This window comes from Arvicanthis niloticus, chromosome 15, assembly GCF_011762505.2.
Source record: "Arvicanthis niloticus isolate mArvNil1 chromosome 15, mArvNil1.pat.X, whole genome shotgun sequence".
Taxonomy (NCBI): Eukaryota; Metazoa; Chordata; class Mammalia; order Rodentia; family Muridae; genus Arvicanthis; species Arvicanthis niloticus.
Genome location: NC_047672.1, coordinates 62087598 through 62106702, shown reverse-complemented (window position 1 = coordinate 62106702; position 19105 = coordinate 62087598). Strand labels below are relative to the sequence as shown.

General features: G+C 41.3%; 1 protein-coding gene across 3 annotated transcripts in view; it reads right to left on the bottom strand.

The window, feature by feature from the left end:
* Positions 1-19105, bottom strand: part of LOC117720592 (ATP-dependent translocase ABCB1) — a 76624-nt gene that overhangs the window by 9246 nt on the left and 48273 nt on the right. For 2 of the 3 annotated variants that reach the window (XM_034519158.2, XM_076913107.1), the window contains 5 exons: positions 18377-18580; positions 11161-11261; positions 6056-6196; positions 3836-3992; positions 1830-2027 (listed from right to left, as the gene is read on the bottom strand). In XM_034519158.2, the coding sequence (XP_034375049.1) occupies positions 1830-2027; positions 3836-3992; positions 6056-6196; positions 11161-11261; positions 18377-18580 (801 nt within the window). The remainder of the gene's footprint in view (positions 1-1829; positions 2028-3835; positions 3993-6055; positions 6197-11160; positions 11262-18376; positions 18581-19105) is intronic. The other variant, XM_076913104.1, reaches the window with a different exon arrangement.

Below are 19105 nucleotides of genomic sequence, written 5' to 3'. Positions count from 1 at the left end.
TGCTCCCTCAGATTGCCACGTCTTCTCGGTTCTCACCTCATCCAACCTCCCCCACCCCCATTCTCATTGACATTTTCTCCTTCTTGAAACATAGTAATTGGCTTTGATCTCTTTGTCACTTCTAGATCCCCTTTCTTTTTTTTATTGGATATTTTATTTATTTACATTTCAGATATCATCCCCTTTCCCCATTTCTCCTCCCTAGAGCCCCCTATCCTATACTCTCTCTTCCTTTTTGTTTTTATATCATTTTTAATTACATGCATATATTAAGGTCAGTTCTAGGTTGAGAGTCTAGAAATACAGTAGATGCAAATAGTCAAGGAACAAGCAAGACAATAAACACAAATAGACAAAGAACAAGCAAGGCATTAAACCCCATTACATGAACACTCCTGTGACCACTGTTTCTTTCTTTTTTTTTTTTTTATTAGATCTTTCATTTACACTTCAGATGCCATCCCCTTTCCCCATTCCCCCCCTTAGAAAACCCCTATCCCATGCCCCCTTTTCCTTTTTGCATTTATACATTTTTTAAAAAAATGTTAATCATAGGCTTTATAAGTTTGGTATTGTTCAATCAGAGGTGTAACCCACTACCCAACCTAGATATATCTACTATCTTTGACTGGTGGAGATTCATGAACATCTGCTTCCCTGTCTCCCCCCTCTATCTCTCTTTCATCACCTAGCTTCTCCTCTCCTTCTTCTTCTCCTCTTCTTACTCCTTTTCTTCCTCTCAGTACTCCTCCCACCTTAGCTCCTCCTACACATCACCCTTCCTGTTAAAAGGAAACTTTTCTCTCAAAATACAATTAGAGCATAATTATGCCAATTTGTACCAGTGAGGTACAAGATAGTCCTAATACCCAGTCCATCCTTTTGTTGACCTACCAGCACCTCTGTCATCTCTCCTAACTAAAACATTTAGTTCTGAACCTGGCTTTAGGATGAATGTCAGCTGACGACCATACACTCAGATCTTTTCTCTCAAGGTAAATAGCTATAAGTTTTCAACCCCGTCAGAAATCCAGAATGACTGAGTTGACTATAATTGTGGGAAGCACAAAGCATAGCTTCTAAAACTTAGCCAATTTATAGAGACCTCTGAACACCTGGGCACTCGCTCTACTTCAAAACGTTGGAGCATCTGTTCTTCTGCCTTCTGGCCCAGGATCATCTGACAGACCTTAGTGCTGCAGAATTATTAAGGGCTGATTACTCTGTCTAGGCAGATATAATCAGTCGACTATTCTGCAAGTGTGTCCTTTTCTGGACAGTAATTTGTCTGTAGAAGGAAAGTGGCAATTCTTGCCTAGTGGCTGTCTCACCACAACTGGAGTAACTCCAAGGATGCTCAATTTCTTCTTAGAATTTAACATAGGAAGCTGTCCGGAGCAGACAGGTCTCTAATGAAACTGAACATTAATACTGAAATGTTGTGACCACTGTTTCTAAAGGCTTATCAGGATGACCAAAGTATCTGAGCCTACTTCCCTATCCTAGCCCAAAGTCATTTTCGTGCTAGACCCCATTCTATTCCTCAAGCTACTCTAACTTTTGATGCCTTTCTCCTGCAAGGGAGACAGGTAAGTAGGTTCCTGTGAAGGAAAATTTGATGAAGAAGGTGACTGGGGCAGATGTTGCAGCTTAGACACCAAACTTTAGCTATAGTATGATTCTCAGTGAAGTTATTATTTAAAGATGTGTGTGTGTGTGTGTGTGTGTGTGTGTGTGGCGGGGGAATATGGCTTATAACCAAGAGTTAATAATATCCAGGCATTTGGATGGTGATAACTAAGATGATCTGAATACAAAAGTGTGCTTACCACTGATCCAGCCATGGGGTCGTAGAAGCGCTCGAGCAGCTGGACCACTGTGCTCTTCCCGCAGCCACTGCTGCCCACCAGGGCCAGCGTCTGGCCCTTCTTCACCTCGAGGCTCAGCCCCTGAAGCACTGGGATGTTGGGTCGGGTGGGATAGTTGAACATGACTCCATTAAATTTCACATTGCCATCTAACCGATCCTAGAATGAGAATAGCAACAGTTAATTTGATCACGTCAATAGTGGGAACATGGAGTAGAGTTGAGCCTAGCTACCTCCAGCTGCCAGGTGAAACAGATCAAAAGGCCTTTCCCCTGGCTGCCAGGGCAATTCTTAAACACTGTTAAGTGCTATTAACTGCTGTTAGCTCTGTGTGTCACTAAGTCTTCACTGTACTCATCCTTTGCATAAATGACCAAGAGTTCAAAAAGATGGGCTATTTAACAGGTTCTCCTCTTATTATCTGGCTTCCTTGAGCAGGAGGCTGTCAGCTAAGCAGCCCCTTTGACAGCTGCCTGAGCTGCCCTCATGCTGAATTGGCTGCACTGAACACATCGTGAATGTCTGAAGAGAGTGGTATTGCAATTACAGCCGCTTGCGGCAAAAGCACACATTCAATGGGGAAAAGCATTATTTCCATTGTGACTGTTATAATAGCTGGCTGTGGAAGTGACAAGGATCTCCAGCAAGCATTTTCACCCAGGACGCAGGGGAACACTGCTGATGGAAGAGTGCTCACTGTTGATAGGCTCACAGTGGCCCAGCAGAAGACCCATAATTAGTGTCAACATAGTCTTAATATTTTTGTCTTAATATATAGGCCTTTACTTGATACTTTTCCTCTTCCTCATCAATACAGTTGCAGCAACAGTAGAACAATGGCTGGCATGCCAGTGAAACGTAACTGAATAGAGTTCCAGACAATGACGTGCATGGGAATTGAAGGTAGAGGTGATAAAGATTGCACAGAGTTATAGACGAGAAACTCTAGGCTCCAAATATTGGAAGAACTGCAAAGCTTTAAGGACCAATGTTCTGACATCCTAGGCTCAAGACCTACAATACTAACTCTATAGGAGATAAGGGTCCTAATACTGGAGTCCTCCCCAACGGCTGTAATAGGTAGCAAGTGCTGCCTCCTGCTGCTGCTCAGTGCTGTAGGTCAGTGAGAACTATAACAATTTCAAATTACCAGGGCAGTTGGTAATTAAAGCCTAGAGCAAAAACCCCCAACATCACCTAGTAGCCATAGTGTCTGGATTCCAAAGTCTAGAGTAGGTGCCCCAGTTCTCAAGGCTCAGAGCCTGCTAGTTCAGTGACTTAGGCATGCAAGTGCATAGCACTCCTAACGATGAAAGAGTTCTAACTGGCATGCTCATGGATTTTATCCTTGGAGAGCAAAAAGACCCTATTCAGGTGGCTAGTAACAAATGAAGTGAAATTCTATGAACTTTGAAATGAAGCTAACCTGCATTTCACAAAGCTAGGATTTAATAGACTCTAAAAGGATCCGTGCCTTGGCCATCAATATGCTTTAGTTGATAGCTACTGAGCATGGCAACTTGACATCAATTCCCAGGATCCACATGGTGGAAATAGAGAACCAGCTCCTAAAATTGTCCTCTGGCCTCCACCTGTGCACTGTGGCAAGTGAACTTCATGCACACATAAATAACTAAATAAAAAATGAAAAATTTAAAAACTCTTAAGAAAAAGGGAGAACCAATGTATTTATGTGGTGGTGTTAACACCATCCAATGCATAACACAACTGCAATAAAGCTTTTCCTCCAGAATTTGCCTATGAAGAGGATACTATTCATATCTCTCTGCAACTGTCTTGTAAAAGTACTGGGTTTTAATATACATTAGTACTCAATGAAATAAACCCAAGGCATAGAAATTTATATCCCAGTCAATATAAGAAAAAGCACAATTTCATTAACTTTCTTCTTAGACTACTTTTATCCATGGGGTCATCAGGTTATGTAACTGAATAAACAAACTCACAGGCTTCAAGCCCTCTGTGCTGTAGCTGTCAATCTCAGGGACTTTCTCAATGATCCTGATGATGTGGGATGCTGACACTTTGGCTTTCGCGTAGTCAGGAGCGAATGAACTGGTATTCCCAGCTGCCATGGCACCAAAGACAACAGCAGAAAATACCCTGAAAAACAAAAGAAAAAAAAAAAACCATGGTCACATGATCACACAGTCGTAGCTATGGTGGAAGCAAGCTGTCAAGTCTGTACGCAGGAGCAGGATGCTGGGGTGATGCTGCTCTGAATACAGAAAAATCATGCAGAGGAATTATGAAGACACCACCACTGTGGTCCCTCTCTGAACCAGCCTAGAAGTGATAGCTCTTACCACCCACATTGCTCCATTGGCAATGCCTCAGGTACAGCAGAAGATGAAGGACAACAGCCAGGAGCTGGCCTGATTCACCCAAGGTCTAGTTCTCTACAGAAAAGAGATTGGTGTTTCCTGCAGTCCTTGGCAGCTTTCTGTTCTCTGCTTTACTACCATTAGAAACCCTGCAGAAGAAGCCACCTGTCTACCCTGAGGACTCATCTTCACCAGGAGTGGATTAGAGTCACCGGACCAATGGCTGTGGGTTTCAGACAAAAAAAAAAGGGAAGGATACCCTCACCTACTCTGCCCCCCAGGCAGGTCAGACAACACTCCACTCCAGCCTCCCAGATCTCAGAGGCCAGGCCTGAGGTCTCCCATCTTCATCTATTGTCACATACCAATGTCCAGCAGCTGTGACGAATTGTTCACATTCTTTGTCAAAATACTGTAAGTATTCTGTTTATGTATTCAAGAGTTTGTTTAATTTTACATGAGACACTCTTCCTGAAATGTGTAACAGTGTGGTTGGATACAACATAGACAGTTCTTTCATCTCTTTGCAAACACTTCTGTTTAAAAGATGAAGTGTGTTTCCAGTCCCTAGACTCTAGGTTTGCTTTGTGACTTATTTCTATCAGCAAGATAGAGCAGAGTCACTCTGTCAGCTGGATGTCTCAGACTCAGGAGGTCTCATGGGCTTAGTATGCTTGTTCATTTTCATTTGTATGTTCTCTTGCTCCCTCCCCTCCCACCTCCTCCTCTCCTTCCACTACTGCAAGGTTGCTGTAAGATAAAGCATACACATGCCGGGCAGTGGTTGGCGCAAGCCTTTAATCCCAGCACTTGGGAGGTAGAGACAGGCAGATTTCTGAGTTCAAGGCCAGCCTGGTCTACAGAGTGAGTTCCAGGACAGCCAGGGCTACACAGAGAAACCCTGTCTCGAAAAACAAAAAACAAAACAAAACAAAAAAAAAAACCAAAAAACAAACAAACAAACAAAAAAGCATGCACAGAGGACAACTCTTACTCACTGCCCTGTCCTATGTCACAGCAGGAGCTTGGATGAGAGCTTTTATGCCCAACTCAGATCAGTACAACTGACTTATGCACAAAATAAATGTTTTAAATTCCATGTCACTGAGACTTAGTGGCTGGTTGTGGGAACGTATTCTCACAAAGCCTACGAAATACGTGACAAACATCTTCCTACTTATCATGTCATGAAGCTGCTAAGATACATTTGCATTTGTGATGTGGTTTTCATAGCACAGACTGGAAAGGACCTTAGAGATATCAAATATAATTGTCAATGTTTATGCCTGGACACTTCTCCTACATTGGCCTGCACCTCTGTTTTAATGGGTACCATGTTTGATTAAGTCTATTGCTAAACTATTTTTAAAACAAGGAAAGTCTCTACCTTCCTTACCCACTATGCCCCAGAATATCATTCAAAGGCCCTTGCTTTTCTCCATATACATTTCATTGTGTCATAGTAAACAGTGAAACCAGCATAATGCCCAGAGTATTCCAGAACAATAGGAGTCCACCACTTGCTTTTCTTGGGCCTCTATACACATGCTAAAGGAATATACTGCAATTTTTAAAACTACAACTTAAAAAAAAAAAAAAACCCATGGATGGTTAGCTTTCCTAACCATCCATTATTTAAGTGTGTATTATTTAAGTGTGTGAATTTTTTTTTTTTAAAGTGGCCACTTTTCACAAGGTCCCTTTGGCTGTTACTATTAAATAGATTTTTTTACATCTAAGATTTTAAATCTAAGACTGGTGTGTCAGCAAATTTCATTGCTTCAAAGGCTTGGAATAAATCAATATATCAAATATTTATCTATTTAGGAAATCAGTACTTACAGCATAACATTTTCAAAAGTCATGAGCTGTTGTGCCACCAAGTAGGCACCAAACCGGAAACAAGCAGCATAGGAAAAATACATCATGGCCTGGGTGAAGGCAAACGTTATCCCAAAGATTTGTGCTTTCTTCAAAGCATTTCTAGAAAGAAGACAATTCAAATTCACTCCATTGCTCAGTGGTTCAAGCAGCTTACTATGGGTTGGCAGTGAGGCACACAGGCATGACATACTATGGATTCCATTTCTAAAGAATTCAGCTGGATCTCCTTTTGTTTAGCTATGTGAATTTGGGAAACTGCCTTGTCTCTGAGACTCAGTGCTGTCTTCATCTTTAATGTAGGATTACTACATCTCAGTGTGTTGATGGAAGATAACTGGCCTGAAACCCCGTGAAGAGCCTATTTTACATATCAAATGAATGGTCCTTCCCTTTCCCACACTGTGGGGCACACAACACTGGTGCCCTGTACAGCAGGACACCTCTCAACACATCTACCCAGCACATTCAAACTGTGGGTGACAGGGGACAGGCATGTCCTTGCATGTGGGGCACACTCAAGCTGTGGGTGACAGGGGGGCAGGCATATCCTTGCATGTGGGGCACACTCAAGCTGTGTGTGGGGGGGCAGGCATATCCTTGCATGTGGGGCATACTTAAGCTGTGGGTGACAGGGAGGCAGGCATGTCCTTGCATGTGGGGCACACTCAAGCTGTGGGTGACAGGGGGGCAGGCATGTCCTTGCATGTGGGGCACACTCAAGCTGTAGGTGATGGGGGAGGGGGGACAGGCATGTCCTTGCATGTGGGGCACACTCAAGCTGTGGGTGACAGGAGGGCAGGCATGTCCTTGCATGTGGGGCACACTCAAGCTGTGGGTGACAGGGGGGCAGGCATGTCCTTGCATGTGGGGCACACTCAAGCTGTGGGTGACAGGAGGGCAGGCATATCCTTGCATGTGGGGCACACTCAAGCTGTGGGTGACAGGGGGTCAGGCATATCCTTGCATGTGGGGCACACTCAAGCTGTGGGTGACATGGGGCAGACATGTCCTTGCATGTGGGGCACACTCAAGCTGTGGGTGACAGGGGGCAGACATGTCCTTGCATGTGGGGATCTAGATGAGCTGCACATTATCAATGCAGTGGAGGAACTTCCTGAGAATGTGCTGTGGGAAGAAGCACTTACCTGTCTGGAGCCAGGGAAGGCTCTACAAGGGATTAACATTCATTCCAGGAATTTCTAAACAACCAGGGTCTTGGGTGTGGAGGTGTGGGCAGGGACAGGGTGGGAATGGGCAGACTTTTGACCTTCCTACTCCTGTTTAAACATATCAACTTTGTTCATGTCTTTTCACTTGAGAAACTTTTCCCAGAAAGGGGGGGGGGGACTGCCATGACTGTGACAAAGGTGCTTGGAAACAGCTCAGTAAGGTCCAGTTATGGCTACGCTCTATGTCTTCACAGTTAAAAAGATACTTTATTTCCATATTACAAAAACACAATCGAGAGATTTTTAAACTTCTTTTTAAAAACGTCTTGAAGGCTTACATCATTAAAAAGGTTAAAAATCACTGACTTAAAAATATATTTATTCTCTTTTTTGCTAACAGTAAACTAGAGATATTTTTACGGTTATGGATTAAAAGTTTTTGCTTTGATGCTGAGAAGGCTCCAGTTTAGAATTGTTATTTTAAATCTAAATGTAACAAGGATAAAACATAAAGTCCTAGCCTTATAAAAGTTAATAAATTATTGTAAACTATTAAGGATAATTAAGAAATGCACCTGGTAGTCACCCACCTTATAAATGATCACATCCTTTAAAGTGTTCAGAAATATATTTGAAGTGATGCTAAGAACTGATGAAATTGATGACAAGAATAAGCCTTTTTACCTCGTTGTGTGTCTTCAAGGTTAAGCCTAGGATAGGTAACTAGAAATACCTAAAGTTTGTCTATTTAGATAGACAGATGGTCCTCAGACACTTTAGAGACCTGCAGAATATGGCATTTAAAAATGTTTACTAGCCAGGCAGTGGTGGCGCACGCCTTTAATCCCAGCACTTGGGAGACAGAGGTGGGCGGATTTCTGAGTTTGAGGCCAGCCTGGTCTACAGAGTGAGTTCCAGGACAGCCAGGGCTACAATGAGAAACCCTGTCTCAAAAAAAAAAACCTTACTAAAAAGCTTTTCATGTAAACATGTCAGTTCCTGACAGCGCCCCTAATCTTCTCCTCCAAAGATGGGCACAGAAGACCCTCCACCTGCTTCAGATGTGTCAGAGCTGACCACTGGGCAGTAGACTGCAGATTGTCTCAGCTGCTGACAACACTGTCCACTATGGATAAACAGGATATTGGAAAACTGACTGCCTCACTTGGTCTAGACAAAGATAGAACATCCTTGCCTGCTTCACAGAAAAGTCTGTCAGGCCTGAAAGCTAAAGAAAGATGCCCCACCAACTACAGAGGAGCCTGGGGACCAGGTAGGTGGTAATCCCCTGTCTTTTAATAGACTCAGATGCTGCTTGGTCTGCACTTCCTGCTTAGTCAGGTAAAATTTATCCTTCTCAGGTCTCTGATAGGTTTGAAGACCAGACTAGTAAAAGAAGTAACCTTTTACTATCCCTTTATCTAAAGGAACTCAGTTTACAGTGACTGCTCCCAGTAATCAACCACCTGTGTCTCATGGTGAATAACTGGATAGGAAAAGGCGTGATGTTTATGTAAGGTCTGAGGATATGAAAGATTAAGTGAGGAGCTAAGAAAATGTTTGGGGGTAAATACAAGTTATAAAGGTTTGAGAACATAGACATTTAAATGGTGATAACAGAGTGGTTTTATGGTACAAAAAAAGGAATTAAAAAATGCTTCAGATTCCTTCCCCTCATTATGCTGCTCTTATATTAAGACTTCCAGAGTGTTAATGCTTTTAACTAAAACCATTCCACTGTTCCTCTTACTATGACTCAAAGGCATGAGTCTGCTGCTCCTTCTACAGTGTGAATTTCAGTACCTATTACAAACAGTGGCAATACTGATGTAGAGTGAAAAATTATAAAGACCATTTTATGAAATATATACAGGCTTTTTCTTTACCCCTAGACCTGAGCAAAAGAATGCAGGTTCCAGAAATCGGAACTGAATGTAAGATTTCAGGCCTTCACTGCCCAGGGATACATTCCGGGAGGAGGACATTACCCCTGAGTCAGAGGAACATTCCTCAAGCCTCAGGGAAGAGAACCCACCTGTGGGTGGGGAAGGCCCAAAGCAGGAAGACACATTCCTGACCACAAAAAGATGCAAGTCATCTAGGTGGGGCTGGGAAGCTAGTAACCACGATGACAGGACAAGTGACAGGGCACCAACTGAGAAATAGTTGAGCTAGTGACAGGGCAAGACCACATTTTGAGAATAGAGAGTGGTTTTCACATGACCCTGATTCACCTTGGTTGCGTTCCTCTGGAATTCTCTGCTATTTTTATTGTTATATTTCCTTAGCAACCTTTCACTCCCTCCTCACTCTCCAGGTTTGTGGTTTACCCCTTTAAAAATCCTTCTCAGACTGATTGGCTTTGTCAATTCAACTCCAGCATGAGTGAACCGAATTGACCTAGGCTAGCCAACTCTCCCTAACAAACCTCTGCTGATTGCATCCAGGTACGGTGTCTTGCAATTTTTGGGTGGCCGTGATTTCCTGAGACTTGAGTAAGGGTCTCCTGAGTTTGGGGGTCTTCACTAACATAACTAAAAACATCTCCTTTTATAAACTTAAAAAGATTATGGTAATATTCAGGGAATCCACTTGAATCCACCTCTCACAAGTCAAACATACTCCAGACACCTACTGTCAATCAATAGCTGCTCTCCCCACCTTCCTATTCCTGAGGATGAAATCGCTCCCCCTTTTCCTGATTTCAGACTCCCCCACATCCCAAATGCCAAGATCACAATCTAAAAGTTTCAAATGTACACCCAAGAAAAAAATGTTTCTGAACTTCTTAACATTATTGCCTGCCGTGTGTGCGTGTGTGCGAATGTGTAAATACAAGTTCAAGTGTTTCACAGACTCCTTCATCTGGGCCTTCATGTCCCTAGCCCTAGATGGTCCTGCAAACCTTGGACAGCAGCCTGCTCTTCTTAGACCTAGCCAACATTCCAGCTTTTGAACTCCCAGTAATGATGCCACAGTATCAGCAGGAAGTAGTCATAAATAATTATATCACCTCTAGGTTCTCCCAGCATCCCTCAATCTCTATCTGTTAGAGGGCATGGATTGTATACTTCTTCGTGTAGTCTGAACTTTCCAACCAATTCACCCTGGCTTTTCTCTCTCTCTCTCTGTCTCTCTCTCTCTGTCTCTCTCTGTCTCTGTCTTTCTCTCTCTGTCTCTCTCTCTCTGTCTCTCTCTCTCTGTCTCTCTCTCTCTCTCTCTCTCTCTCTCTGTCTCTCTCTCTCTCTCTCTCTCTCTCTCTCTCTCTCTCTCTCTTCCCCTCTGTCTCCCTCTGAATTTTGACTTCCTTGGCCTCATCCTTTGGGACCAGTGAACTCCCCTAAGAGCTGCTCCTAAGAAACCTGCCTTTATACTTTAATTTGTCTTGAATTGGTGATAACATATCACCCTATCCTAGAGGAGAAGCTGGGACCCAAAGGTTGGCCTTGCTCATGTCCTGGTCACCCTTTAGAGCCCTCATGGATACTGTTGGGGTAAAGGGAGAATAGAAGTTCTCTCCAAGAAAGAGAAAAACAGAAAATTTCCTTAGGAGACTCCTCTGTATCACACAACACCTCCAATTTCATGTTCCACAGAGAACCTTTACCCCAAATACAGCAAATAGCAGAGTCGTTATCCCAACTGGACACCAGAGCCATTAGCAGTTGTCCTCTTCCTCCCCTCCCCCATGTGTCACCAGCCTTCACGGGTTTATGTCACAGATGCTCCCGACTAAGCTCAGGTCTCTTTGTTTCTCTCTTGACAATCTCTGGTGTTCCTTCTAGTACTTTCTTCATGTACCTTGTGCCCTTTGGCAAAAGCAGTCCTGAAAACTGAAGTCCTGCTTGGAAATCTCCTCAGAGCCCTGGCCCACTCACTCTTCAGGTGTCTTACCTGTATGGTACCTGCAAGCTCTGGGCATACATCATTTCAAACTTCTGCTCCCGAGTCAAAGAGACAACAGTGCGGAAGTTTTCAATGGCTTCTGTAGCAATCTGTAACACAACAGACACAAGATCCAACAGGCAGTTAATTTGAAATGTATAAACCACATTAATAAAAGTAATTTATTATAATGTATTTAGCGTTTAGTATTATTTATGAGCATTTTCTTTACTGATAAAGAATATTAAGTCATTTCTCAAACTGGACTTCAGATCTGTAAGGAAGATCGACTAATTCCTATGCTCCCACTCCTGCCCCCATAGAGACTGAAGCTGACAGATTGCCTAAAGCCACCATCTTTACTTGGTTTTAAAAAAGGTAACTTGAGAATTCACTATGTTCTTTATGGTGCTCTTTCTTCTACAATGGACATGTTCTATCTAACTTTTCGATTGTTTTAATTTGCTTATTATTAATTGAGACAGGATCTTGAAAAATATTCAAGATGGGCCTAAAACTCGAGAATTTCCCACTTCATTTCAGTGCTGTGGATACTGCCATTACCACGATATCTAGCCTTACATATTTTTAAAAAAATGTAATGTTTTCTCTTCATAAGTCTCATTGTTTTAAAACATAATATCTGGGATACGTTGCATAAGAAGAAGTTACATATTATCATTTTACACATTAATTGAAACATTGATTTCTACCCCCAAGCATACACATCTTTAATAATAAAATAGATTCTGAATTCTATACTGCTCTTGGTAAAATAAAGATTATTTTCCAAGGTTGTTAAATATATGTGGAGTGGTACAATAGACAACCTCAACATTGCTTTCAATTCTTATTAAAATCAGCGTTTCCATAGATATCTTCTCTGATTCATAGATATCAACTCTGATTATTCGGGTACCTCATTTTTCAGCTGTACATACTTAGTTATTCTGGCATCCTGGGGATGGTTCCAACTCTTATCACAGAGCAGTTTTCCCGTTTTAATTTCTTGAGACAGCATCTCACTATGTGGCCTAGAGTGTCTTTAACTTGTTAGCCCTGATTGGCAACTCTCAGTCTTCCTGTATGATGAATGCCTGCATCACAGCATTCACCGTGCCTGTCAGCATAAGTGAGCTTTGCTTAGCCAGCCTTCATGTTCAGCTGCACATATTTTGTAAGGGGTTTTGCATCTGTGGACCAGATACACTGCTGTATACTTTTTGGGAGGTGGGGGAGGTGGTCGTTGTTCTGTGGGGTTGTTTTTGTTTTGTTTTGTCCTTATTGGGTTTTAGTAGCTGAGTAATGTTAGCTTCTTAGCTTCCTGGAATGAGTGTGGAGAGGTTTCTTCCCTTTCTCATATGTTGTACAGTCGACTTTTTGATTGGGAAACTTATTATCATTCAATCCTATGTTTTTTATTATACTTAGGTTCTTAAATTCCTTAGATTCAATTTTGATAGGCCATATTTGCCCAGGAATTATTCTACTTCTTCTAGTTTTGCTACAGCATAGGCGCTAACGTGGCTGGGAAATGGCTCAGCAGTCAAGGGCAAGTATTGCTCTTCCAGAGGATCCAAATTCAATTCCCAATAATCACACCAGGTGGCTCACAACCACCTGTACTCCTGCTGCACAGGTAATTGATACCCTGGCCTCTGTGGCACCTGCATTCATGTGCATACAACCCACACAAGGCACACACACACACACACACACACACACACACATACACACACACACACACTTTGAATAATAAAAAAATTTAAAGCTTAAATAAAAACTTAAAAATCCCCCAATGATTTTCCAAGTTTCCAGTAGTATTAAGCATATTCTTACCTTTTAAAATTCTACTTATTTGGATTTTTTTTTTTTTTTACTTATTGGGTGTTTAGCAATTTGATTTCTTCAAAAAACTACCTTTTGGTTTAATTATCTCTTTAATGATTTATTTTTATGTATATGTCTATGCATGTTATGTGTGTGCAGGTTCCTGTGGAGCCCAGAAAATGGTGTTAGATGCCCTGGACCTGGAGTTACAGACAGCTGTGAGTTGCCTGATGTCAGGGTTGGGAACCAAACTTGGGTCTTTGGAAAGGCAGTGAGTGCTCTACCCACGGAGCCATCTTTCCTGATTGTCTCTTTATCGTTCTCTTTTATGGCCTCTTCCACTGGCTTGTGTCCTGATCATCATTCTTTGGTTTTGGTTTGGTTTGCTCTCATTTCTACAGACCTTGAATGTATCTCTAGGCTGAGATCTCTTTATGACATAGGAACCCACTCCACTACACATTCTTCTTAGCAGTGCTTCTGGAGTTTCTCCTGCCGTGATCAGAGAATACCAACTGGTTAATTCTTTTAAATCTAGATAATGTACTGGAGAGAGTGGGATAGTCAAATTACTCCCGCATTAGAGGCCCAAAGATCTTTTTGGGTCCAGTAACAGTAAAGTCAGATGGTTTGATACATGATGCATATAAGCTTATCCTTTGATGAATTATTTCCTTAATAAATAGTAATCTTCTTTAAGTATTGTGATTTTCCTTAAACTCTATTTTGTTGGCTATGAATGTGGCTAAACCATGGTTTCAGATTTCTTGAACAATTTCCCTTTTATCCTTTTACTTGCAGATTGTGGATTTTATCAGTGAGTTGTGTTTTTTTTTTTTTTTCATATTGTTGCATCTTGCTTCTAAATCCATTCATCCAGTCCGTCTTTTAATTGTAGAATTAAGATCATTTACATTTAGAGTTGTTATTAAAATACTAGAATCTATAATTTTCTTGTTCTGTTTTTGCTTCCTCTTATCCTTAAAGTTTGATGGCTTATTGCATTGCAGTTTGATTCCTTGCTATTTTTCATTAACATATTTTAGTGGTATTTGAAAATAAACTGTTTTTGAGGAACATGGCAGACATATTCTCCCCAGGTTTCTGACACTCAATTATGTTTGAATAACATATAACCTCTAACAAGGATATTTGTTTAGCAATAGATTCCTTGCCACCTTTTATAGTGTGGGTAAAGAAATCTGGAGATGTTAAAAATACAAATATCTCCAATGAGATTTCAGACTCTCAGCCGCGAGTCAAGCTACCACTTTCATATTTTTCATCTGTGAAATGACAGGGGAAAGATGGAAGATCTCTAACATCTGTTTAACTCTGAAACTGTAGGGTACCAAGTTTTTCTTACTGGCTCTAACAGACCCACACATTCTTCTCTTGGGGTCTTTCATGGGTCAGAATTATGCTAATCAGGATACATCCAACTAACTATAGTAAGTTATAGAATAATACCCCAAAGTATTAACTCCCCTTATTTTTCACTAAATCCTATACAAATTATCTAAGTTTGAGAAGGAAATGTAAAAAGAAATCATTTCATGTGTATTGGTGTGCGTTTTGCCTGCATGTATGTCTGTGCACCACTTGCATGCAGTGGCCATGGAAACCAGAAGAGGGCATCAGATCCAACCCAGTCCTCTAGAAGAAGCTCATTCACTGAGACACTCAGCTGGCAACTCCAGCGTGGCTGCTTCTTCCACAGTTGACTTCTGATTAATATTCTGTCCCGATTTGATGTTACCTCTGTTTGCTCTCTAGTCTACCAATCACTGAGGCTGTATGTTCTCAGTACCTTATTTGATGACACTTTGCTAGCTATCTGTTGTTTCCATTTGTCTACTATTTGCTTTTTTTTTTTTTTTTTACTATGATTTGTTAGCTGTACACTTTATAAATTTATTTAAATCTGAAGGTGTGGCTATAGCAGATTATTCTCTGGATGTATTCAGTTCTCTCTGTCTGTCTCTGTCTCTGTCTCTGTCTCTCTCTCTCTCTCTCTCACACACACACACACACACACACACACACACACACTTTACTTGTAATCTCAACACTAGAGAAGGAGACAGCATAATCCTTGGGACTTGCTGCCTAGTCAGCCTAGCGTAATCAGTGCCCTTGAGGTCCCAGTGGAGGACTCTAACTCAAAGACAAGGCAAATGGCTCTTGAGAAATGACCTCTGACCTCCCATATATATGCACAGACACCCATACTCACATACAACTGCATACTCACACACCAAATATATATGTATTTTTTTAAAAAAAAAAATCCTGACAGTAAGGAAAAGATGTTAGAGAAAAGAATTTATTCAGACAATCTTTGTTAGATACATTTAAATATCTGTAATTATAAATGTTCAAATAATATAGCTTTCCTGAGTTAGAATCATCATTGATTAACCCACAGCAATGTGTAATGGAAAACAAGCTTCATGGTCAAAATCAACAACTGTTAAAGACTTCTTGCACATCCTTTCTAAGTCAAGGATGCTGCCTTAGACTGTGGTAGGTTTGTAAATGTTGTGTGTTCTCAGTGTGTATATTGCTGATAAAGGTGAGGGTTTGCAGCACAGGCTTTTAACAGAACAATCTCTTCATTTCAAGGCACAATGAAGCAGTTAAGAAAAGCCTTAACTAAAACTGTGGGTTCTTAAGGTTTCACTCTCTACAACTTTTAAAACCCAAGTAATCCCCCAAACAAAGAACTTTTAGCTGAAAGAGTAAAAATGGTACTGTCTCAGAAAGTATCATTTACAAAATAATTTTGCAAAAAAAAAAATGTGTGATTTTGAAAAAAAAGACTAAACCTCTTCACCACCCTTCTTCTCCCTTCAAAAGAATTCAAATTTGATTATAGATTTCAAGATTGAAAAAAATACTATATCTTTTTTTCAATAAATACTCATTAGTTTATAGTAAACATGACTGAACACAGGCAGAGCCTTCGACAGGGTAAAGGCTATGAGCATATTCCAACATCATAGACAGAAAATGTTGAGCAGGTCCTTACTTCACAGACACTGTGAGTGAGGCTTTGACATCAAACACAGGGAACATGAACAGTCTGTGACGTCATACTGTCACCATGTAAGAAGGTCCTGACATTACACTGTTGGGATACGAGCAGCTCCTGATATCATACACTTGAGTATACGTGTTCCCCTAAGTCACACAGAACTGCTTAGAAACCTCAAGCTTACCTCATTCCTTTAGAAGAAAATCATCAGAGACATGTGTTTCATGGAACTTATGTTTTAGCAAGGAAGACACACCATTCATTAATAAAGAAAGGAAACAGAAACAGAGGCTGAGGGGAGGAATCACGCACTCAGGAAGTGTAAAGGGTCTCTTAAAATGCAGTCCAGAAACCTGGATGATGTAAAGGTGCCATCTGTGAGGTCCAGGGAAATCAGAGAGGTGCACAAAGCTCCTGCTGGCCATAGCACTGTGGAGAATGGAGTGGAGTGCAAGAACAGAGCAGAGTCTTCAAGGACCAGAGCGCATCGCATTTGTAGCCAGATCAAAGCTTGAATTGCATGCAGCTAGCTTGTTAGAAGCCATGGAAAGATTTGAAGTATAGGTTAGCATGATCTGATTTGTATCTAATAGATATGAGAGTTGATTTTGTGTGATGAATATAGAATACTGGACGATAAGACCAGAAGGAATACACCAGTGGGATGTTCATTACCTTGTGACTTTGGACAAGATCCAGGTTCTCTTTGTACTTTGGGCTGTATCATCTCTCAGTAGGGATAATTCTGCATGGTTACTGACAGCATTAAGTAAGAGAGTATATATATACAGCTCATAAGAGGATGGTATTTTTTAATAGTAAATGGTTGCAACCTGAGAATTACATGAATGTGGTTGGTTTTAAATATTAAGTAAGAAGATTAGTATAGCCACACCATCATCTCTATGCGCCGTAGTCCCTCTGAGGAGCTAGCACTGAATCATAGCCTGACCATGAGTCAGGAAATCTGCCATAGGCACACACATCCATTTTCATCTGTATCCCTTCCCTCACTCATGCTGAAATAACTCCAAGAGCCTGTATCTGATGGCTGGTTCTTAGGATTGCTCATCTTTATACCACTCTAAGATTCTTCAAGAACACTCGGACTACAATATCATAATACTTTGTTCCAAATAAAAAGTCTTCGCCACAGAATAAAGAAACCTAATAAACACATTGTTAACCGAAGTCATTAACTCAGGAAGTATTCTCCAACAACTGGGACTAATGTTGCTTGAGCCAGAAAAGACTGAGGGCATCCACACTGTGAAGTTTGACCCAAGAAACAATGGTCTGGAGGCAAGAAAGCTGGTCATACATATTTCTCTCAAAGGAACTCTAAGAAGCACGATGAGGAATCTTAATGATGGCTAATCTCTAGGAACTTTCTCATCATTTATGTCAGTGAGGTGCATGGCTAGGAGACAAAGTGCCAAAAACACCTACTGGGTACCCAAACCACTCCTACCCTGGGGTCCTGGCCCTAAGTCTTAGCAATGTGGACTGTCCATTGGTAGATATGGCTCTAGTAGACATCTGGGGGTCACCTGTATTCCAAACTTTCATTTCTGCAAAAAGCATGCAATCTATGACTACCTCTATCATAACAGAATGTAGATTTCTAGTAACGGGATTACCACTGCCTGAGTTTGAATTCTGGCTCCAGGAATGATGTGCTCTAAGACATGAAAGGCATAGCTTACATATCTGTCAGCCTCATCTGGAAAAGAAAAAGGAGGCTCTAAAAGACCATACCTGGTAGGGTCTCACTGCAAGAAATAAAACGTTTGCCAGGAAATTCAGTAAGTCCCACAAGAGCATTTATTAAGCTGTGAAACAAAAATTAGCTGATTGTGCACAATAATCAGGGTCAAGTGAAGGAAGGAGGAGGCGTGATAAGGGGAAAGAGCTATAATCTAAGACTGGAAGAATAAACAGTAGTTGGACTTTCCATCATGAATTCTCCCATCATACATAACACAGGCCTACATTCCTGATAAAAGAATGGTTTAGACAAAGAAAAACAGAGAAGATAGGGAGAGAAGAAAAGGGGGAAAGAAGAGAAAGGAAGGAAGGAAGGAGAGGGCTGGATTCGAACCCAGAAGAAAGTAGAGGCAGTGGCCAAAACCAGAAAAGCTGTCAAAAACAGCTGTCAGTCTCTGAGACACAGATATGCACTGCCCACTTTTCCTCAGCTAGGAAGCTGCAGGAACCTAACGTTTTTCTCAGAGAATGGTTTGAAGGACGTTCCCAGAGCACAGCCAGCGGCAGGGAATTGCAAAACATGACCACCACCAAGAGTCTTTTTTTTTTTTTTTTTTCTGCCAGGTAAGAATGGTGCTTAGTTTGACTCACCTTCCCAGAGATCTCTAGCTCTTTCTTGTCCTTCAAGGCTTGACCAGACAACAGTTTCATTTCAATCATTCCGCCCAAAACAATGAGCGGTATAATTACTGCAAGTAAAAGCGTCAGCTGCCAGCCATACACTAAGGACAGGATAACTCCTGTCCCGAGATTTGCTACGTTCTGGGTAACTACACCAAGCCTGGCACCCATAGCCTGAAAAACACATTAGAGACATATTTTTAAATTAACTGTAAAATGCATGTTTATGAATTAGGACAATTTACTCTCATCCAAACATACTAATTATCTTCTCAGTCACCAAAGTAGTTTACTTTTAAGCTTATTATGTTTCTAAGATGAGGATTTCCCTGACTTCTACATAAATATGAAAGTAGATCAGTACTCCAGAATTTAGCTAGCTCTTCTCCCTGTTGTAATTTCTTTCTTTTCTTTTTTTTTTTTTTTTTCGGGGTGTTTGTATTGCTATGTCCATGTGTGTTTATGTGGTCCGTGTACATGAGGATGTTGGAGTATTCACCCATATGGAGGCTAGAGCAGGTATGTGTGTCTTTTTCTATTGTTTGCTGCTCACAAGCTTGCTCATGAATGCCTAGGGTCCACCTGCCTCTGTCTCCAATGCTGAGGTTATAGGGATATGCAGCCTTGCCTATTCTTTTCAATGTGAGTGACATGGTTTCAAACTCAGGACCTCGTGCTTGCGGAGAAAGTGCTCTGACC